The 21,834-nt window shown below is 55.1% G+C and overlaps 2 protein-coding genes across 6 annotated transcripts; both read left to right on the forward strand.

The window, feature by feature from the left end:
- Positions 1–1,013: 1,013 nt before the first annotated feature.
- On the forward strand, positions 1,014–17,914 carry SNX1 (sorting nexin 1). Of its 2 annotated transcripts, none has more exons than XM_055819096.1 (15): positions 1,014–1,208; positions 5,417–5,519; positions 6,421–6,557; positions 7,834–7,903; positions 9,086–9,129; positions 10,156–10,297; positions 10,838–10,916; positions 11,661–11,736; positions 13,522–13,635; positions 13,789–13,882; positions 14,475–14,680; positions 16,053–16,196; positions 16,603–16,683; positions 17,127–17,198; positions 17,503–17,914. In XM_055819096.1, exons 1-15 carry the CDS (start codon positions 1,062–1,064, stop codon positions 17,551–17,553), a joined length of 1,560 nt encoding a protein of 519 aa, XP_055675071.1. In that variant the 5' UTR covers positions 1,014–1,061; the 3' UTR covers positions 17,554–17,914. The 2 variants fall into 2 exon arrangements, with proteins under 2 accessions (XP_055675071.1, XP_055675078.1); XM_055819103.1 differs by having other exon boundaries at positions 1,015–1,208; positions 7,837–7,903.
- A 43-nt stretch (positions 17,915–17,957) lies between these two features.
- Positions 17,958–21,734, forward strand: SNX22 (sorting nexin 22). 4 transcript variants are annotated; one of them, XM_055819179.1, is made up of 6 exons: positions 17,958–18,629; positions 20,433–20,516; positions 20,638–20,742; positions 20,812–20,906; positions 21,103–21,176; positions 21,314–21,734. In XM_055819179.1, exons 1-6 carry the CDS (start codon positions 18,561–18,563, stop codon positions 21,454–21,456), a joined length of 570 nt encoding a protein of 189 aa, XP_055675154.1. In that variant the 5' UTR covers positions 17,958–18,560; the 3' UTR covers positions 21,457–21,734. The 4 variants fall into 4 exon arrangements, with proteins under 4 accessions (XP_055675154.1, XP_055675140.1, XP_055675163.1 ...); XM_055819188.1 differs by having other exon boundaries at positions 18,086–18,207; positions 18,333–18,629; positions 20,638–20,906; XM_055819165.1 differs by having other exon boundaries at positions 18,049–18,629; positions 20,638–20,906; positions 21,384–21,734.
- The last annotated feature ends 100 nt before the right edge of the window (positions 21,735–21,834 follow it).

Genomic DNA, 21,834 nt, shown 5'->3' on the forward strand with positions numbered 1-21,834 from the left:
AAGTCCAGGGTGTCACACCTGGCTCTGCTCTACCTACTGCCCTGCCCGGCTCCTCCCAGCACTGTCCGAACCACCAGCCGCGTGGGGTCATGGCCACCCATCACCATGCATAAGCGGCTGGGCCCAGGGTAGCCACTGCCTGGGGGGTGGGGGTTCATCCTGGGGTGTTTTGTGGGTGTGGGATGCAGGGAAGGGTATTTTGGGCTTACACAAGGCTTACTATAGCATGTTTACGGGGGGAGGCAAAGGTGGGGGTAAGGAGGGACCGAGGTGGTTTGCGGCAGCATCACCTCTCGGGCTGCTTCTGGGGCCCCGCAGCTGCAGAGGTGGCCATGGCTGTCCGGCTTCAGGTGCTGAGGCCACCACAGCCGTTTTGTTGGGGCACTGAGGGAGGACCAGGCTGCCTGAGTTCAGGCATCCCAGGAGGGAGGCTGGGGCGCAGGGAGGACTGTGGCCAACCTCAGCTGGGACATCACAGGCACCGGGGCGTCTGGGTGAGGGCACTGAGGGGTTGGTGGCCACCTCACCTGGGGCGTTGGGTTTCCTCACCTGAGGAGGCCGCAGCCGGCTGGCTTGGCGCACGGAGGGGATGGCCGTTGCCTCGGCTGAGGCACTGAGGAGAGCACAGCTGGTGGGGCACAGGAGGGACCCTGGCCCTGCCGGCCGGGCGCTGAGGGACGCGGGGTGCCAGCCCGGGGGATGCCGGCCCTGCCGCCCGCCACACGCAGGGGCCCCCTCAGCGCCCCCAGCCCTGGCTGGCCCGCTGCCCCCGGGACACACACTCTCCCCCTCCGCCGGTGCAATGGTACGGCCCGGCGGGCCACGGCCCCCCCCCACCCGCCCAGGCTCGTGGCCGTTTCCATGGGGACGGAGAGACGCCTGCCAGCGGAAGAACACTGTGGCGTTCATTGGATTCCGCTGGTGGGGGAGGGCGGGGCAGGCGAAGGTACAGTCCAATCCGAAGGCTGCCCGCCCCTCCGGCCCCGCCCCGGCTGGTTAAGGCGGCGGCGGCGGTTTCCGGCGCGGCGGTCGCAGGCGGAAGCGGCGGCGGCAGCACGGACATGGCGTCGGGCGGCGCCTGCGGCTCCCGCTCCCCCTCCCCCGCTGAGCGCCTTCCCCCGCCCTTTCCCGAGCCCCATGGCGGCGACAGCGACGCGCCGGGGGCGGCCGACAGCGACACGGAGGGCGAGGACATTTTCACCGGCACCGTGAGTGTGGGCGGGGTCGGGGGGCAGTGCCGCGGGGCAGGCCCGGCCCGGCTGGGCTCTGAGGGAGGGGTTGCCCGCTGCCCGCAGGCGAGCGGTGTGGCATCCTCTGGGTTTGGTTAAAAAAAGGGGGAAACGCCCCACAATAAAAGAGGCGGGGGACAAGGCCGCTGGGCTTTTGTTCTGCAGGGAGCCCAGCATCTCCTCCGGCCCCGAGAGCACTTCGAGCGCCGTGGGTGGCTGAGGGGGGCAGGGCTGGGGGCCCGGGGTTGTCCGGGAGGCAGGGGGCTGGTCACAGGCAACCGGCTTGGCCGTGGGGCTGTGAAGCGGCTTAGGCCAGGCTGCCCCCTGGTTCCCCGAGGTTATAACCTGCTAATTCTTGCAGAACCCAAGTGTCTTGAAGGAGCCTGTCCGTGTGAAGGTGTCCCTGTGTGGCTCGGGCACAGCACTGGGGGCAGCTGCCCGCTTCTCGATATGCCCCCCAGATCGGGGTCAGAGTAACTCGTGAGCAGGTTTCCTCGCTAGTCTGAAACCCAGTGACAGCCACAGGCTTAGCGTCTTTGCTGTGCAGCTTGTGAGACTTCACGGGGAAGAGCCCTGTCTTCCTTCCCCCAGCATCGGCTCTTGTCCCCTCAACATCCAGAGGGTGCTGGTGTGGCTGATGTGGTGCTTGCTGCCTTCAGTTTGGTATTGGGGGATGAAACCCTGCATGCAGTGGGGGTGAGATGACAGGAGGTGTCCACTATCCCCTGTTCATGAAGAGCAGGCTCACCAATGCCTTGATGGCTCCCTTGCTTTGTACTGGCACAACTGGCTGCAGGAGGGTCTAGGAAGGTTTGGCTGTACTTGTTCAGCAAACCAGATCGCTGGTGCTGCACAGATTCCCTGCTGAAGGTGGAGGCATGAGTGGTGAAGGGCTTTAGCACCTTTTCTTGTTCCTAAGTCTCCTGTGCATAAATCCTTGGTTGTTGAAGGCTGTTGGCATTAAATCATGCCAGCTGTGCCAGTGTTTGATCCCAGACAGTGACCAGCAAACAGAGTTAAAAGACTGGCTGGTACTTTTCCAAGCTGAATCCATCCCCAGTCAGCTGCTGGCCTCAAGTTCTTGGGTTTGGCATCTGCGCTGAGTGAGGGGCAGCAGGAGGTGGCTCCTCCAGCACATTGGTTGCTTGAACACTGCAGGTACTAGGGCTGATTTCCTAAGCTCTGCAAGCTGAGGCTGGTCATGTTGTTCCATGCAAGGACTGACACTGTAGCCTCTGCCTGCCTCACCCAGGCTTTTTCCAGCCGCCTGCTCCTGCTGGCAGGGCAGGAGGAGTTGGTGTCTGTGGCAGGAATCTCTCCAGAAACCTTCACCTGTCTGCAGTTTCCCAGCCCTGATGTTTTCCTTGGGCAGGGCTCGGGGAGGCCTGGAGCAGACCATGGCCATGCACATGCGAACCTGCCAGCTGCTGGGAGTGGATCTGGCCTGGCTAAGGTTCTCTGGCCACTGGCACAAAGCTGGAGTTGTCTCTGGCCTGCTTCTGGTGGGGCTTCTGGCTTGGTGCTGCTCTGGTGTTCTTGAGCTGTGCTTGCTCAGCAGCAGGCTATCTTCTGCTCGTGCCTTAGCAGCAGGGAACAAGGCAGATTTGGGGAGATGTGGGTAGATTCTGTCCTTTGTGAGCTTGTGAGGATGAAACATTCACGCTGTTCTGGGCAAAACACACCAGCAGGGTCATATATTTTGGAAATAACGCAGAAAAATGCAACCCAGGTTTTGCAAGAGGAGGATGCTGGTACCTCTGGCTGGCACCAGGATGTGGTGATGGTCTTGATCTTCTTGGGACCTTTCTTAGTTGAAGAACTGGAAGATGTAGTAGGTAGCTCATTGCTTTGTGGTAGAGGCAGCCTACCAAAACAGCCAAGTGCTAGCTGCCATGGGCTTTCAAGCAAATAAAGCGTCCCTTTGCTGAAACTGGAGTTTGTTAAGCTAAAGCAGCTTATCAGGTGCTTATGTTGTTGTTGAGGCAACTGTCATAACTAATACTTGGCTCTTCTGTGCAAACCGGTGGCTTTGCTTGTGTGTGTGCCCTTGAGCGTGAGCAAAACACTTTCTGTGAAGCAGGGGAGTTGGGCTGGTGAGGCAGATCCACCCGGCTGCCAGCCAGTTCAGGTGGCTTGACAGCACTTAGCTGTCTTACAGTAGCCAGTGAAGAAGCATTTGGGTTAGACACAGTATAGGTGCAGCTGCACATCATCTGCCTGGTGACAAAAGCTGTATCTTTATGTGACCACAGTCCTCTCTAGGGATGCCCTCAAAGGCTAGCTCTTCTGATGCAAGGTCTGCTTCCCCGTGGTAGGTGTCAGGCTTTCGTGGGGGGACCCAGGGAGCTTCTGCCTGCACACGTTATGGTCAGTGTGCTGTCAGGCCTCTGAGAGGGCGGGTGTTGTGTCATGGGCTGATCTAAAAGAAACTGTGGCTCTTCTGTGGTAGCAGATGGAGAAGTAGGAAGAGGGTGTGTTACTTTTATAGTCTTAGAAACTACATTTAATGCAAACTGAGAACTGGTCACAGTAGAAAAGCAGATAGCCCTTTTCTGCATTTGAGAGCTGGGAGACTCATTAGGGAAACTTTAGAGACCACCTTCCCTTGTCCATGTAGAACAACGTTTCTTCCAGTTTGAAGACCTCCTGCAGAAGCAGAGGATCTGAATGAGACCTGCTACAGATGTCTCAAATGTAGGTGGTAGTAGTCCTCTTGTTGGCTCAGCTGCTGGCTGGAAGAGGTCCCTGTGGCAGTAGCGCTCTTGTTGGCTTGGGTGTCAGTCTGAAGGGCCCTGGGACAGGTCTGGGTGTGCTGTTTGGCATGGGTCTCTCTGCTCCCCATTCTCCATCACTAGCAAACATAGCTCATGCCTCTAACTGTCGTGATCCAAGCTGGGAGTGGTCCCAGCTTTCTCCTCCCGGAAACATCCTAAAATATGGGAGAACTCTTCATCAGACAGTACTGGTGGTTGATGTACCCAAGGACTTGAGCCCACCTCAAAGGGCAGCTGCTCCTTCAGGAACAATGGGAACCGATGATGTTTCCTTGCTGAAGACAGTGGTGGTTCAGAGTCGCTGCTAATAGAGCTTCATTTACTGGCCGTCAAAGACCTGTTCTGTTCTCTGCTAGGATGTTAAAGAATAGTGCTTGCTGTCTGATTCTTGCTTGGAATAACTTGTACTTGCTTGTCTGCCTGCAAAATGAGGGATGATTTGTGATGCCAGCGTCCATAGCTCTTGCCTGCAGCAGGAATGAAGAAATAACTCTGCCTTCTGGTGTGGTGGGCTGGTTGGCATACAAGCTCTCAGATGGGCTTTCACCTTGTCCCCACGCCTGCTCCCAGTAGCTGGGACAGTCCAGTGCGGCTCCATGAAGCTGTCTCCCAGCAGTGCCGGGACCACAGAGTCCGTGAGCTCCTCTGGCACCATTTGGAAGTGAGCTGCTGCACCAAAGCCTGGCCCAGCTGCCTCCAGGCAGGCCCTAACCAGCCCTCTGGGGAAGGGCTGCTGGGCTTGTGGTGGCAACCAAATTGCTAGCACAAGTTCAGCTGCTGACAAGGCTCCTGTGGTGCCCAGTGCCTTGCCTTCACGCAAGCAAATTGCTGTGGGTCTCTGCCACCAGTGGTGACAACTCTGCTTTCCCAAGGGTTCTCCTGTTGGCTGCGTGGCTGGCTCCTACGGTTAAGTGCAAGAGGGTCTCTAGTGCTGCCTGCCTGCCTTGTTGCAGTGTGAGTGCTGGTGTGTGAGGCACTACCTGGAAATGGCACAGCTGGGTGTGTTATGGGTGTGTGAGCAGGAGCACTTATGCGTACTTTGCCTGCTGCTCCTGACACCTGTCGTGGAAGGACTGGGGCTGTGGTGCTTGGTCTGTGGGCTGGCGTGTACCAGTGACCTGCTAGCTGCTCCTCTTCTGCTAAAAATCAGGATCAAAACTGCCTTTGAAGTTTCATGTGACATTTCGTGTCCCTAACGGCTCAGATGCCTCACTACAGCCTGGCTGGCAGAGATTGTAACACTCAAGGGTGGGTGGAAGGGAAGCCCTGTGATATCCTCCAGCCATGCTGCTCAGAGTAGTGACCCTGTGTCACAGCAGCTAGGAAGGTGAGCTGTTTGGTCCCCCAGCCTCCATTCCTCAGTGTAAACGATGTCTTATTGTCATTTAAAATGTGGTTTTGATTCTCTTACAGAGCAGGCCCACAGCACCTAAAAGGGAATCTCTTCTCCCTGTGAGCAGCACCTCCAAAGAGAATGGGGTTCATGTAGAGCAAGATGATCAGGACTTATTTGCAGGTGAGTGTGTATCTACTGGGTGTTTGCTGGAGCTTCTGAACTTTAAGGCTGGAGTGATCTGTTTTTAAGCATAACATGCAGGTCAAGGATATTTCTGGACTATCACAGGTTCTTATCTCAAACTCATGTTCCAGCATGCTCTGGAAGCACTGGTGGTGTTTTGGGGAAGGTCAGAGTAGCCTCCTCCAGGTCTCTAATATAATCATGTGGCAGGATTAACTGTTTGGAAGCTGAAGAGCATTAAAATGGGGTTTGCTTTAGTTTTGTTGCCTTAAACTGTAAGGTGGTGAGTGTCCTCTTAGAGTAACAGGCTTTTGTTCTCTACCTTCTCCTCCCTCTGTGCAGGTGGAGGAAGCATCTCTGACAGAGATGTGGCTGTTCCCAAGGAACAGGAAACCTAACACTCCTCAGCAGGGGAAAATGAGGAGGGTCAGACCTTCCCCAGCCCTGGCATGGTGGGACACCTCTGGCAGAGGCATCTGAGAGTTAGTTCTGGAGACATCTGCTAGCAGATGGAAATTTTTACTTCCTCTGGGTGGAGAAGCGTACTGGGAAGGATCCTGCCTTCCAGGCTGGCCTATGTGCTGTGTAAAAATCCAGCTCAGCTGTAGCTGTTCTAGTGCGCAGCTCCTCCCGCACGCAGCAAGGAGGTGATGCTTGGCTCCTTCTAGAATAAGAAGTTAACTGGATTAACTTTGTATTCTCCAGCAGTTTCTTACTCCAGTGAAGATGCATTAAGTCTTGCTCTTCCCAGTGCTTACAGGTGTCCTCCCTATGGAAGTTTTTTGCTAATTAAGATTATTGTTACTCCCTAGATCCCATGAACCTCTCTGAGAATACTGAAATTACCTTTCTAGGAACCCAAGTAGAGAGGCTGACCCTTGCAAACTTCTCTTGACAGATGCCACTGTAGAATTGTCTCTAGACAGCACGCAAAACAACCAGAAGAAGGAACTGGCCAAAGCATCCAATCCTGCTCCCTCATTAGAAGTAGCTGCAAGCTCTTCTTCTAGAAACCCTCCAAAGAGCTATGAGGAGGTGAGAATTGCTCTGAGCTTTCCTACTTGCCCTGCTGGTTTCAGACTGTAATTGGCAGGAACCTGTCTGTTTACTTAGTTGTAAACATGCATCTTAAATGATGCAATTAATGTAATTGCCATATTGGATGCCCTGGCTTGTGTATCGGGCCATCAGTCTGGGACTGATACCACTAAAGTGGGGTTCAGGTCAGCCTGATGGCATTCTTGTTTGTGTGGTGGTGTAGACTGCCTCTGAAGCTGAAGTAGCAAGCAGCTGATCTGGTCCTGAAGGTCTGAGCTCTGACTTGGAGCTTTAGCATGCTGTATTGCTGCAGATGAGGCAAGTGGTGTAGCTGCTCTTGTCCATGTTTTTCAAAGAAACAGTCTCCTGGGTGACATGAGAGCGCAGGGCCCTGAAGTGGAACTTGTAGTCTGGTTGCCAAGCCCAGTTAATCAGGTTGTACTTGGCCTAAATCTGGGGTTTCTCCTTTAGAGAGACTGAAATCATTTTGGAGACAAGGGAAGCGCTCCCCAAACACTCCTGAGCTCATGAGGGTGGACTCTGCAGTGCCATCAGGAGCAGTGTCTTAGGCTGAATTCAGACTGGCTTAAGTGAAGGAGCAATGCAGAGCTAGGGCAGGATGCTGGGCTGATCAGTGAGCTGATAAGCTGTTGCCTTCATGTTCACAGACCAAAGGTCATTTGAGGCTGGTCTCAGCTGTGCTTCACCCAGTCCTTTAACATAATTCCATTAACGAGGCACTGCAATGCTTGCTAAGCAACCCTGAAGCCTCTGTGGTCTGTCACCCACTGGCCTTTCGCAAAGCAGGGTATGACGAAAAGACCTGTCCAGACTGGGTCTGCTTCTTGCTATTCTGGTGCTCCATCCCCATGTGCCTATACACTACAACTTAGCTTCTGTATAGGTTCAGTATCTTATGCTGGTTCAGATGAGGACTGAAATCGTGACATAAAAGAGCTCAAAGGGAGCTATCTTGTGCAGAGCTGAGCCTGGCCTCTGCAGAGTTTCATCTTGGGGCTGAGCAGTTTGTACATCAGTCTGTGCAGATAGTGGTGTAGTAAAGACAAATCCAGTTTGGGATCCTTGGAACATGTAGTCTGGACACAAGTGAAAACCTTGAGGGATTTACAGAATGACCTTGGCCAGACTGAAGTGCCAAAGATGCCCTGGCAGTGTGAAAAGCTCACTGTAATGTATGGAACTTCATGGTTTAGGGTGGTTTGAAGCCTTGCTTTCTAGTTTTAACTTGCTGTACTTGTGTGCTTACTCCAAGCAGCTGGAAGAAGAGGAACAGGAAGACAAATTTGAGCTGACTGTAGGAGTGAGTGATCCAGAGAAAGTTGGTGAGTTAATGTCCTGTCCTGCTGCACAGTGAAGCACAGTTAGACAAGCTAGGCTTTACAATAGGACTGAATGCAACTATGACCTCCACGTGCCATAGCCCCAGCTTTCAAGCTGTCTCCACAAGTGCAGACTTGATCCTGGAGTAACATCTTCAAGGCTTCTTTCAACATCAAGAAGAATTGAAGCTACACAAAGCAAAATCCTAGGTTGCAAACAGGTGATGCGGGAGCAGGTTCTGGAAAGTGAAGGACCTCAAAGGCAGTGAGCCAGGAGCAAGCTTTTTGGGAGGGTGAAATGTGATGCTTGCAGTAGCAGAGTTTGTTGCTTGGAACTGTGGTGACCAGCTTGGCTTGACCTCCAGGCATCGCTGTCCTGTGTGCAGCTGGCAAGAGGGAGGCAAAACGGCCTTAACCTAAAACTGTATTATTCCATGCTCTGGCACCTTCCCTAGCAGCTATGCTTGCCAGGGAAGCACCTCTGACTTCAAACTGAGAAGCAAGAGGGTTTCTCTCTTGGAAGTGAGGGTCAGTGGAACTTGGCCAGCTATGTGGCAGTCTCTAGGGTGCACAGAACCCAAGGTAACATCAGGGTGGCTCACGAGTGGCAGCTTGCTCTCACTCCATGGGTTGTGATCTCTGGAGCTGGGAGGTGCACTGACTTGTAAATTGGAGGTCTGTTAGGGGTAGATTGGACTTCTGAGGCTGCCCTTCAGTTGAACTACCAGGTAAACAAGGGGATTTCTGTGTTTGCTGGAGAAAACTGCCTGTCATGTTTCAGAATCCAACCACATGCAGCCAGGGGCCTTCTGACTTGCATACTCTGAATAGACTGCTTCATGTGCTGTACAGCCACCCAATTGTTGCGTGCTGAGCAGATGCATGGAGTCAGCCCAAATGCTGTCAGTGTAACAAGCGCCTGATTGTCAGCATTGGCTGCCTTAGGAAGTAAAAGGAGGGCTAAGCAGTCAGGTTGGGGAAATGCCTAGGTGGGCAGGGGTCCAAGGTCCCACAGTGAGATGCTGCCTGTGGTTCTGTGTGGAGATCTGGGGCTCTGTCAGGCTGAAGATGAGAACCACTGAGGCAGGCAGAAGCCAGGAGATTGCAGGAGCCTTATGCTTCACATTCAGGTGATAGTGGAAAGTGCTGATCTTGTGATACTAATGCCTTGTTTGTTTTCCACAGGTGATGGCATGAATGCGTATGTAGCCTACAAAGTGTCAACACAGGTATGTCTAACTTGTTGCTCCTGAGATGGGGTGCCATTATTTTTCCATGTTTGAAGGCAGCTGGACTGTCTGTTCTTAGCCAAGCCAGTGATGACCTACATAGACAGGAGGTCTGAATGCCTTGTTACATGGATTCAGGAGTTCTAATCCACCCCTGCAGATCAAAGGATGAGCCTAGCTGAGAAATAGGTTTTTGAATCCATTTGAGACTGTCTCTTTTTTTTCTTTTTTTCTTTTTTTTTTTCCCAGTCAGTTACATCTTTGCTGTCCTGACTGATACCGATGCTCAGTGCTGGAGTGAGCAGCAGGAAGGATATTTGTTAGGGAGAGCCCCAGACACTGGGGCCATTGCTAAAGGTTCTGTGCTGACAGTAGCATCAGGTTAAGCTGACCTGAACTCAGCTCTAGCTGAAGAGCTGCTGCTGTAACTAGTTTCGTGTCAGGACCTGCTCTCCTGGGCTAGTCACAAGAAATTGAGCCTTCTGCAGCTAATGCCCTGCTTGGAGCTTTGGGATGCTGCTCTGAGCTCTGCAAAAAGTTGTTCCTAGCTGTCTGTACAGCAGCTGTTGGACTACAGGCATCTTGTGGTCTGAAGCTGATGGTATGCGAAGGGGACTAGGGACTTGTTAGCCTCCACTCCTGCTCTGCCAACACAGTCAAAAGCCACTGCTGGGCCCTGTAGTCAAAGTGATAAAGTGTGACCTGACAGCAGTCCCTGTTCCTGGGTGGAGCAGGGATGATGGGATTAGGCAATAGGCAGGGCTTATCAGGCAACCTAGGCTGAAGTAACAGCTGCTCTGTTATTTAGTGTTATTAGTACTGCTACTTGGTCCCAAGGAGAACTGTTAGGAGGTACATTGCTGAAAACCTAGACCAAAGCTCGCTCTGTTCATTCCTTGTATCTTGCAGAGCTCAAGCTGTCCTACTTCATCCCCAGAAGTGACAGCAGATAGAGTTAGCAAGGCTGTGCGTGCTGGGGCAAGCTTCCCTGTGTGGGCCTGATCAGAGTCTCATCTCCTCCCCCAGACAAGCATGCCCATGTTCAGGAGCAAGCAGTTTTCAGTGAAAAGGAGGTTCAGTGACTTTCTGGGTCTCTATGAGAAGCTGTCGGAGAAGCATGCCCAAAATGGGTTCATCGTTCCTCCACCACCCGAAAAGAGCCTCATAGGTAAGTGGTGGAGGTGCAGAGCACTAGAACTGGTCCTTCTGATGCTGAGCTTTGTGCCTGAAGGAGAGGCCTGCCTGCAGTCTCAAAGCTGAGAGGGAAGCTGCAGAGCAGCCTTGGGAAGCAGGTGTGGAAAATAATCTGGGTTCTGTGGCACAGTCAAAAACTCTGGTTCCATACTTGGGGCTCTGGGCTTAAAGCCTTGTTTGCGTTCGGTGATACTTCTACACCTGCTTGATGGTAGAATGAAACCTTATCCTCTGCACTGTCGCTGAATTGCTGTTCACTTGAGTCCAGGCCTGTAACTATTCCAGTCTTGCCTGTTGTTGCTTTTTCTCTTTTCTGGATGTCGACTTCTGCTAGATGTTAGGTATAAGCAGATTTTAAATTCCAGAATAGCTCTTGCTGATGCAAAGTCTAATTCCTGTTGTAAAACGCCTCTCCTCTGCTGTCACCCTGGTAGTCTGTACTTTGTAACAAACCATGCTACCTTGTGTGTTGAGTTTGAAGCAGCTCATTAATTGCATCTTCATTCTGTGCTAGGAATGACCAAAGTGAAAGTTGGGAAAGAAGACTCCTCCTCTGCAGAGTTCCTAGAAAAAAGACGGGCTGCTCTAGAGAGGTACAGACCCCAACAGCTATCCCCTTGTGTCTGAACCAAGCAAGGGACCTCTGAAAGGCCAGATTGGCTGCACTCTCCTCCCTACATGAGAAAAGCAGTCTGCTTCTGGGTTTGCAGCAAACCTGGAGGCCACTAAAGAGTTGCAACTGCAGAGAGTTGCTTTGACTCTGTAAAACAATCTCCTGCTTCAAAAGCCTCTGTTGGTGTTTGGTCCAAATCTGGCCAAACTCCACTGAGAAGGCAGGGAGAAAAGTGAGCTGTCTCAGGAGCCCCAAAATAGATGTTAAGTAATTGTACAAACAGCACAGATCAGGTGAGAAATAACTTGATCTCTAACTTGCACCCTAACTCCACAGCCACAGGTGGCCTTTGCTGTGCTGCCTGTGTTGACTTTTGTAATTGGCACGAGGATGCTGATCCCCTCCAGCTTCAGCCTCTGAAAGATCTGTTGAAGTGTTGTTGTTAAGGATGTAAGGCTGGATCTTGATCACATGGCATATCAAGTAACTCTTGCTCTAGCAAGTGTTAATCAAGAGGTTGGTGGGTCTGGTCTGGCAGGCTGGTCTCACTGAAGCCCACAGAGAGGGAGGACTCTGTGTGGGTGAGTGAGAACAGCTCGTTGGGCCTGACTTCCAGCTACCCAGCTGCCACTTCAGAGTAAATAACAAGTGTGTTGCAGCTCAGTGTGATAGCTCAGAGCCAGGTTTGCTACAGCCAAAGTAACACCTGGTGTGTTCTCCACAGGTACCTACGGAGAGTTGTCAGCCATCCAACAATGCTGCAAGACCCAGACGTCAGGGAGTTCTTGGAAAAGGAGGAGGTCAGTAGTGTGGGATAATGTAGCTACAGGTACCTTGGAAGTGCAGAAGGAAAGGGTACACAACTGGTTAATGAGGCGTGGTGCTTCAAAGCTCAGCCAGAAGTAGCAAGAACCCTGTAAGAGCTCTTAACCAGTGATGATGAGAACAGATGTGGTGGGTTGACCCTGGCTGGATGTCAGGTGCCCACCAAAACCACTCGACAGAGGAGAGAAAATAAAAAGAAAGGCTCATAGATCAAGATAAGAACACGGAGATCACTCAGCAATTACTGTCTTGGGCAAAACAGACTCAACTTGGGGAAAATTAATTTAATTTATTGCCAATCAAATCAGAGTAGGGTAGTGAGAAAATAAAACCAAATCTTATAACACCTTTCCCTCTATCCCTTGGTTATTCCAGGCTTAACTTTACTCCTGAATTTTCTGCCTCCTCCCTGCCAGCAGTGCAGGGGGATGGGGAATGGGGGCTGCGGTTGGGTCAGTTCATCACTTGTTGTCTCTTGCTCCTTCCTCCTCAGTGGGAGGACTCCTCACCTCTTCCCCTGCTCCAGCATTGGGTCCCTCTCATGGGAGATGGTCCTCCATGTACTTCACTGACCTTGGCATCTGCAGAGTTGTTTCTCTTGCATATTCTCACTCCTCTCTCTGGCTGCAATTGCTGTTGCACAGTAACTTTTTCCCCTTCTTAAATACGTTATCTCAGAGGTGTTACCATCATGGCTGACAGGCTCAGCCTTGGCTAGTGTTGGGTCCATCTTGGAGCCAGCTGGTATTGGCTCTGCTGGAGATAAGGGGAGCTTCTGGCTGTTTCTTGCAGAAGTCCCCCCTGTAGCCCCGCCTGCCCCTACCAAAACCTTGCCGTGCCATCTCAATACAACAGAACTTTCTCCTGTGTCACTGCTTGTCTAAGCACTGTGTGCTTGTAAAGAGCTCTGGCCTAGCATCGTGGTGGGGGCACACGTTGAGAACACGTGTAGTCTGTTTTCTGAAGTCCATGACAGGAGTGCAGCCTGCTGTTGAGAGCTGAGGGGGAGTCCCATGCTGGCTTGCCCTGATGCTCAGATGTCGAGGAAGAGCTGGCTCTGTACTGAAACATGTGCCTGATGTGGTCCCTGCTCCTCCGAGGAGAGCGTGACCTTGTCCAGCTGCACACCTGATGTGGAGAAGTCATTCTTCAAGAAGCTGAGCCCTGGGGAAACCCTACCCTGAGTGATTCCAGTGCTAATGCTGTGCTGGCGGGCTCTGGTGTAGGAGCAGGCATGGAAACATCCCACATTGCTGCACATGCAGCTCTGTCTGGAAAATAGTTGTGGCTGGTGTAGGGTATTTCCCAGTGTCAGAGCACCACACTACTCTGTGTCCCCCAGCAGTACAAACTGCTGCTGGCTTTTGGAGTGCTCTGAGACACTTGTACGTGCCCATGTGACTGGTGGCAGCTTGGACAGCCCTCGGTTCAGGGATTCCTGTAGCATGGCAGGTTCTTACAGATCTGTGTTACCTTGGCCAAGCAGAACGGGCAGACCCCAGATACAGTGTAAGGTTTAGGAACTGCTCATTTGTTTGAAAACCACTCTGGTCCCATTATTGGAAATACTGTACAGGCTATGCAGCTGCTCAGGTGGTGTCTAGCTAATTCTTTGCCGGTAGCTGTGGTGTACGTGTTGCTGTGTGCAGGGAAACCTTGCCTGTTAAGGGAACTCCAGGGGAGAATGACGCCACTGTGGTGGCTGCTCGCTAAGCTGCTCTTACCTCCTGGTAAAGCAAACTTTTTCTCTTGCTTTATAGCTACCGAGAGCAGTAGGCACCCAGACCCTGAGTGGAGCAGGAATACTGAAGATGTTTAACAAAGCTACGGATGCTGTCAGTAAAATGACCATCAAGATGAACGAATCGGACATAGTAAGTATTAGGACACCTCTGGGCTATTCTCGTCCTCGCTCCAGAGCTGCGTACCCTCCCCAGCTCAGGCTTTGGGTGCGAGATGCGAGGAAAGCCCTGTGCTCCTGCAGTGATACCATCTGTGGGAATCAGCTCTGGCTTTACCCATTTCAGTGGTTCGAGGAGAAGCTGCAGGAGGTGGAGTGTGAGGACCAGCGGCTACGGAAGTTGCACGCTGTCGTTGAAACGCTAGTGAACCACAGGAAAGGTAACAAGCTTGGTACCACTTGCCGTGTAGCTTGGCCTCTAACATTTGAGCCTTGTGCGGTGCCTGACTGGAGGTTACCAGTGTGCGGGTGTCCTAGGGGCACCTCTGAGAAGATAAGATAGTGCTTCCTTACTGTAAAGGACTCAGCCTCTTCATCATGGGAGACAGAAGTAAAATGGTAATCCCACCTCTTCTGTCCAGCCCTGCAAGTTTAGGATGACAATGTTGAAGTGAACCAGTGTCCTGCTGGATGGAGGCTGCTGTAGCAAACCTGAGCAGAGCTGATCTTATTACTAATTCCAAGCTGTCCTCTGGCAGGGAGCAGGGATATTTTTCTTCCTCTGCGTGTTTTGGCTGACTTCTGCAAAGCTGTGCCTCTCTTCCTCCTCTGCTGCTTCCCCGCTCCTCCCTGGCTGGAGTTGCCTAGCCCTCCTCCTGCTGTGCTGCAGAAGCTGCCAGCTCTGACCAAGACAGTGCTGGTTCTTCCAGCTGACATCTCCTGGGGCTACAGAAAATTAGCGGCTGGGGCTTTACTTGCAGAGCACCTGGTGTAGCGAGGCCCATCGGCTGACTCTCTTATTCTGTTCACCAGAGCTAGCATTGAATACAGCCCAGTTTGCAAAGAGCCTGGCCATGCTGGGGAGCTCGGAGGACAACACAGCCCTGTCCCGGGCGCTGTCCCAGCTGGCTGAGGTGGAAGAGAAGATTGAACAGCTGCACCAGGAACAGGCTAACAATGACTTCTTCCTTCTGGCCGAGCTCCTGGGAGATTACATCCGCCTTCTCTCAGTTGTAAGGGTAAGCACTCCTTTGGGGCAAGCTCTAGGCTATGCTGCTGGTCCTAGTACTGATCTTTAGGCTTAGGTGTGCTAGGAGGGCAGCTAGTCTTCTAGATTGAAGCACGGGGCATGGCATGCCTCTGACCTCTCCAGGCAAGAGGGCAAACTTGTCCAGTTGTGCATGTCCAGTTGTGCATGTGTTGGAGTGCTTAGATTGGGAGAGCAGGGTAGGTAAGGCCTGGCTGTGCTGCTGTTCTCTAGGGGAGATGTAGAGCAAGTTCATGGCTCTACATCTTCCAGAGGTGAAGGCTGTGGCTGCTGCAGAGGTGGTGAGCTGTTGATAACCTCTGATCTGGTGCTGCAAATAGATCTGCCAAGCGCCTGCTGGGGGAGAGCTTGAGTCTTCAAGTCCATGCAGCCTGCCTGGTGCACTGGCCTCCTTGCTGGAGGCTGAAAGAAACAAGTCCCAAGTGAGCTGCAAGTCTGGCAAGCTGGCTCATTCCTGTCCCAAACATGTGCTGCCTCTGAGCAGTTGTTTCTGAAGGCTGCGGAGGCCAGGATGCAGCCTAGTGAGTAGGCACAAGCCCCCCTCTACTGGGAAGTGTGGTGGGTGCTCCAGAGCAGGACCAAGATCTTTGGTAGTGCTGGAGGTACTAAGTCTTATCTTCTGGTAAGGAGCCTTAGCTAGTCTTGCCTCTTGGCTGTTCTGTCCTTCTGACCAGGCTATCAGACACAGCTTTCTGCTTTTCAGGCTCTTCCCCACAATTTGGCTGGGTGCATTCAGAAGCCTAATGGGGTCTTCCTTGCTTGGGCTGGTGAATTGCAGGCCAGCTAAGACAATCTGACCTCCTGGCAGATGCCTGGGAGCTGCTGCTGGAGATCCGGTGTGAGACAGGCGAAGGCAGCTCCTTGCACTGGCCACTCTCAGCAGCAGGACTGAAGCGGACAGGCAGCAGTGCTTGGGGGTGGGCTGGATGTGCTTGGGATGCTGTCAGTTCAGTAGGTGGCCTCAGGCCTGTCCAGGCTTGCAGTGAGCTGTGCATGTAGCTGAAGCTTTTCCAATAACTCTCTCCTGCCAAACCCTAGAGCAGGTGGGCAAATCCTGTGCTGCCAGCCCTGCACGGAGGGAGGCCCCAAAGCTGCTCCTGAAGCATGAGCTGGTTGCTGTTGTACTTGGGCTCCTTCACTAGCAGGGCAGTCCATGGTCAGGCTTGGGTTTGGTTACACTGAGATGGGTTCAGGACCTGACCGATGAAGCAGCTCTGCTGTTAGCAGGTGCCCCCCTTACCAAAGGCGTGGTTGTCACTGCCAGCAGAGCTACTTGCAGCTGCCCGCTGCTGCTGTTGTGGTAGCAGAGGCAGAGCAGAGCTCAGTCTGCTCCTTCCTTTCAGGGAGCCTTTGACCAGCGCATGAAGACCTGGCAGCGGTGGCAGGATGCCCAGACCATGCTGCAGAAGAAGAGGGAGATGGAGGCCAGGCTGCTCTGGGCCAACAAACCTGACAAGCTGCAGCAGGCCAAAGAGGAGATCTCGGAGGTAGGGAATGAGGAAGGCTGGGGTCTCTGCTCAGCTCCTTCTCTCTGCGCTCTGCTGCTGAGCGGTAGGAAGGGGACCTTTTGAGAAGAGGGCCTTCTGAGCTGAAGGGACAGGTATCTATTGTGAAGCTTTCATCAAGGGATAAGTCAGCCTTGAGCAAGCCCCACAGGAAGACACAGAAGCTGCAGGAGGGGCTGCTTGTGGTCCCACCTCCAGTGGCTTCCTTGCTGAGCTTGCAGCAAGCAGGGGATGCAGCTTGCTGTGGCGGTGAGGACCAGAAATGCCAACCTTTGCTCCAGCAGCACCTCTCGCTTGAACAGTTGTGGTTGTGAAACTGTTTGGATAGGGGAGTGAGAGCTTCTTCACCTCCCCTCCCCTGGAAACAACACGCTTCCTCTCTCTGCAGTGGGAGTCTCGTGTGACACAGTATGAAAGGGACTTTGAACGGATTTCTGCCGTCATCCGCAAGGAAGTGATACGCTTTGAGGTACGTTTGGCCCAGCCCTCGGTGTGCAACCCTCCAGCTGGTTGGCATAAATCTGTCTTGGCTGGGAACACCAGGCTGGGCTACCTAAGGGTCACCTTGGCTCCTGACCCTGCTCCCAGTACAGTGGCTGGCCATGTTTGTAAATCTGGACACCTGTGAGTTGGGGCATCGCTACCGTGGGCAGAACAGATGTCTTTTGGCTTCTTCCCAGAGAAGAATTTAACATCTTTAAAAATGAAGGTGGGTGGGCAAAGATCCTCTGAGCCATCAGGCTATGGCCAGAGATGAGCTTCATCCTCAGCATCTTGGGTTCTTGTGCTGGTCTCTCTGTGGAGGAGAGAACAGGAAAATCCTGGTGGTTTTTCCTCCCTGCCCCCTCAAAAGCTGGAGAGTTTTTCTGGTTTGTTCATCCTTGTACTCACTGTGGTGCCTATCTCTTGCAGAAAGAGAAATCGAAGGACTTCAGAAACCATGTCACTAAATACCTTGAGATGTTGTTGAACTCTCAGCAGCAGGTGAGTAGCCACGGCCCCTGCTGTGGTTTTGCTTCCTGAAGCTCAGCCCTGCGAGCTCATGCCCCCATCAAGCATGGCCCCCCCTGTGGGTTTGTCCCACTCCCCAGGTGTGGCAAGGGGTGGACCCGTGGGCTGGAGCAGGGCAAAATATGTGTTGCATCCCCCTTGATGCCTCCTTGGGGTGTCTGTGCCCCTGTGGAGGAGCTTCTGCTCCCTCAAAATAAATGCTTGTCCACTCACTCTGGGCTTGGCCTGTGCTGGCAAAGTGCCTGCAGGCTCCTGACTCCCTCTCTCCTCTCCGCAGCTGGTGAAGTACTGGGAAGCATTCCTACCCGAGGCCAAGGCCATTTCGTAATGGGACAGAGCAAATGAGCGAACCTGAACTTTGCCTTTTTTTTTTTTTTTTTATATACACTATACCTCTTCCTCTTTTACACGTGAATGAACCCTAGTTAAACACTCTGGAGCTGGTAGAGGTTTAACCCCAGACAAGCAGCTTGCAAGCCAGTAACTCTTCTAACTGTATATTTTTCATTTAGCAACATATATTTTCTTACTGAAGAGAAACTAGTTTCCTGCTTTAAGACCAGACCTGCAGCAGGGGGTTAATGATGTATGTAAAATGTATATTTTTCAGGCTGGGTTTTAGGGCTCTAATGACTATCTTACTCCTGCAGTGCCATTAAATTCTGTAATAAAACTTCTATCAGGGCAAACAGGCTCCATCTGTGCTTGGGGCGGGGAGGGCTAACGGCCGCATCCCGCTGATGCGAGGGCAGTGGCACCTGCTGTGTTGTGACAGGGACGTGGGTGACCTTGGGCACTGTCCCGGCCACCTGTCCTGGCTCCTGATTAAGCCTTGGCTTTCAGCACGAGCTGTTTTTAGGATCTGAGCTCAGCGGGGCTGTGCAGTGGCCCCCCTCGGTGGGGTTTGTGGGGGGACCAGCCCCCCCAAGAGCCAGCAGGTGGCCTTGGCGGGCTGTGGTGCTCCTTTTCCCCTGTGGCCAAGGTTTGAGCCTTCGAGTCCCCCCGGGGACCTGGGTGTCATCAAACCCGGCACCCCTTCTGCTGCCGTCAAAAAAGGAAAAGCAGCTCGCGCTGACTTCCCACTTCCCTTTCCCCTTGTCCCTGCAGCGCCGGATCCCTACGGCACCTCCGGGCTGTGGCCCCCCCCGCCCCCAGCGGGCTGTACCGGGCGCTGCAGGACCTTTCCTTGGGGTGCCCGCGGGCTGGCTTCGGGGTCCCCTGTGTCACCCCCGTGGGTGGCCAGGGGCCGTGGCTGCCCCGGTGCCGCAGCCGGCGGGAGGTTACAGCGGCGCGAAGCCCGGCGGCCCCCCCCGCGCCCCCCGGCAGCCGCGGGCCATGATCGCCGTCTCCATCCCCGCCGCGGAGCCGCAGCCGGCGGCGCGCAGCCCCGAGAAGGCGCACACGGTGAGGGGCGGCTGGGGGGGGGGGCGGGGTGGGATAGGGAGTGCCCCCCGCCTGCCCGGGGAGGGTGCATGGCGGGTGTGTGTGTGTGCATGTGTCGCTCTGTCCCGGAGGTTGCAGGTCCCCGATTGTCGCCGGGGGACCCCACATGCCCCGGGAGCGGAGGTCCCTGCCGGAGGGGGGGCACAGACCCTTTGAAGGGGGTTCCTCTCTGGTCCCCGTGGTTGGGGGGGTCCCTGCCTGCCGCGGGATGCCCCCACCTGCCCTGGGTCTCGGAGGTCCCCAAGTTCTCCCAGGGACCCCACCTGCCGCGGGGAGGGGTGCATCCTTCTGCCCCAGGGGCCGGAGGTCCCCAAGTGTGCCCGGGGGGGTCCCCCCACATGCCCCCAGGGGGTGGACGTCTCTGCCTGCCCTGGGTCCCTGCCAGGGGCACCCTCTGCTCTTGACAGAGGGGGTGGCCCTGTCCCGCGGGTCCCCTCTGTCCCCGGGCTCCTGCCTGCCCAGGGTGCCCCCCCTCGCCTGGGGGATGGCGATCCTTGCCTGCCCTGGGGGGGGGGGGGCGGTGTCCATCCGTCCCAGTGTTCCCAGGGGGTTGGAGGTCCCTGCCTGTCCCCAGGGGAGTCCCCACCTGCCCGGGGTTGGAGGCCCCCAACTGCTTTAGGACCCTGTTGGGGGGGGGACGGGGGGACGACCCTCTGCCCTGGAAAGGGTGTGTGTGTATCTTCTCTGCCCTTGGAGGTGCTTCTGGTCCCAGGGGTTTGGTGGGTCCCGCTCTGCCTCTGGGTGCCCTGTCTGCCCTGGGGAAAGGTGGCCCCTGGGCAGGGATGGGGGGGTGTGTGTGTGTGTCTCCATCTGCCCTGGGGGGGCTGGGGTGGAGTGAGGGGTGGGTCCCAAGGTGCCCCAAGGGCTGGAGGTCCTGCCTCCTCCCAGGGGCCCCAGCAGGGGTGGGGAACATCCCTGCTTGTCCCGCGGAATGGGGGGGGTCTCTGCCTGCCCTGGGCCCCTGCCCGAGGGGCCCTCTGGCCCCTGGGGGGAAGTAGGGGGTGTGTGTGTGGGGTGTGTGTGGGGGGGGGGTTGGGGGGTGTGAGTGTGTGTGTGTGTGGGGTGAGTGTGTGTGTGGGGGTTGGGGGTGTGTGAGGGTGTGTGGGGGGTGGGGGTGTGTGGTGGGGGCGGGGTGTGTGAGTGTGTGTGGGGGGTGCGTGGTGCCTGTCTCTGTGTCTCAATCCCGGCTGCCTCCAGGGTGTGTGTCCTCACCGGTGCCAGGGGCCACAGACTCCCCCATCTGCCGGGGGCCGGTGGGTGGGGTGGGGGATGGCGGAGAGGTGGGGAGGGTGTCCCTGAGTGGGCTCCCACCCTCGGGGTCTGGGTGGGGTGTGGGTTGGTGCCCCTTTGTCCCTGGTGGGTGGAGGTCCCCGCCACTCCCCAGGGTTCCTACCATGAGCAGGGTCGAGCCTTCTGCCCTTAAAAAAAAGGGGGTGGGTGGGTCCCTGTACCCGGGGTGGTGGGTGGTGTTGGGGGGAGGGGTGGGGGAATAGTATGTAGACCCTGCCAGCCCCATGGTGTCCCCATTTGCTCCATGTCATGATGGGCCCTGCCTGCTTCATGTATGAGTGGCCCCACTCAGGGGTGTGGGGTGTGTGTGTGTGTTTTGTCCCTAGCTACCCTAGAGGTCAGGGGGTCACTGCCTGTCCGGGACAGTGCTGGGGGGGGAGGTCCCCAAATGCCCTCCCCAGGTGGGGGATGTGAGCTGGAGGCCCCTGCCTCCCTTGGGAGGATGGAGGCTGCAGTGGCTGATGCATGGTGCAGGTGTTCAGGGTGGAGGTGCTCTGCAATGGCCGGCGGCACACCGTGGTGAAGCGCTACAGTGAGTTCCAGGCGCTGCACAAGCGGGTGAGACCACCGGCACCATGGGGGGACATGGGGAGTGGACACCAGCTCCTCGGAGCCGAGAGGCCCAGCCTCATCCTCCATGGTCCATGTTGCCATCATGTCCCCCCATGCTCTACCCTAGATCAAGAAGACCTGCAAGGTCCCCGACTTCCCTACCCGCCATGTCCCCAACTGGATGCCCAAAGTGCTGGAGCAGCGCCGGCAGGGCCTGGAGCTTTACATCCGGGTAAGGAGCCATCCAGCTGTGGCTTTTGGGGCTTTTTTTGGGGTGCTGACCCCCCTGGGTACATGGCAGGGTGTCCTGTACCACAACGAGGAGCTGCCCCAGGACGTGCTGGACTTCCTGAAGGTGCGGCACTGCCAGCAGGACCCCAAGGCCAGCAGCCTCCCGTGAGTAGCTGAGCAGCAGGCAGTGCCCTCGGGCTCTACTGACACCCTGCTCATCCCACATGGTGCTGGGATCACCCCCCTCACACATGTTAAGCACCCCAAGACACAGATGGGCAGGGGGCCGGTGCACAGCTGGGCCACCCAGGGTGAAAGCAAGACCCTTTGCTGGGCACTGACATCTCCTCTCCTGTGGCAGCACTGGCCACCTGCCCTCCCAGCGGCCCGTCGTCAGCTTCTGCACTGATCCCTACACGCAGCCACTGGGCACCGGTAAGGAGTGGGACCATGGGTGCAGGATCCCAAACCCTCCAAGGGAAAAGGCTCTGTTGGGCCCCCAAAACATGCTTTTCCTTTAACGGGACCTGGGAGGGAAACAAAACTGCTCCAGCTCCCCCCTTTCCTCACAGACCCGCTCCCCAACACCGTCCTCAGTGGGGTGCTGCAGGGCCTCTACATCCCTCTGAGCTGTACCCCCAGGCATGCAGCACCCCGAGCCCCCAGCCTGCTGGGCTCGCAAGTCCCCACCCAGCACCCAGGGCTGCAGCGGTGAGCAGCCAGCCAGGCAGCAGGAAGGATCCCTGTGGCAAAAATAACACCTCCACGCTGCGATGGGGCAGGAAAAGCCAGGGGCTGTGGTGGGACCCACAGCTGCTCTCCAGACCAGCGTTGCTCACCTACCACTATCCAAGGTGCCTTTGTTGGGAAAGCCCTGGTGCTCTGGGGTTCCTGCCTTTGCATGCTGAACTGTGCTGGAAGACCCTTGGCATCTGGGCTTTGGTGCAATAAATCACTTGGGCTTGACTGGCAAAAGATCCCTGTACTTTGTAATTCTGCAAATCAAATTCAGGGCCAAGCACTGTGCTGCTCAGCTTGGTGAAATGTGAAGCAAGGGGGCCAGAGTGCTGAAGGGTGCTAAGTGATCTGCACC

The sequence above is a fragment of the Falco peregrinus genome, chromosome 1, assembly GCF_023634155.1.
Source record: "Falco peregrinus isolate bFalPer1 chromosome 1, bFalPer1.pri, whole genome shotgun sequence".
NCBI lineage: Eukaryota > Metazoa > Chordata > Aves > Falconiformes > Falconidae > Falco > Falco peregrinus.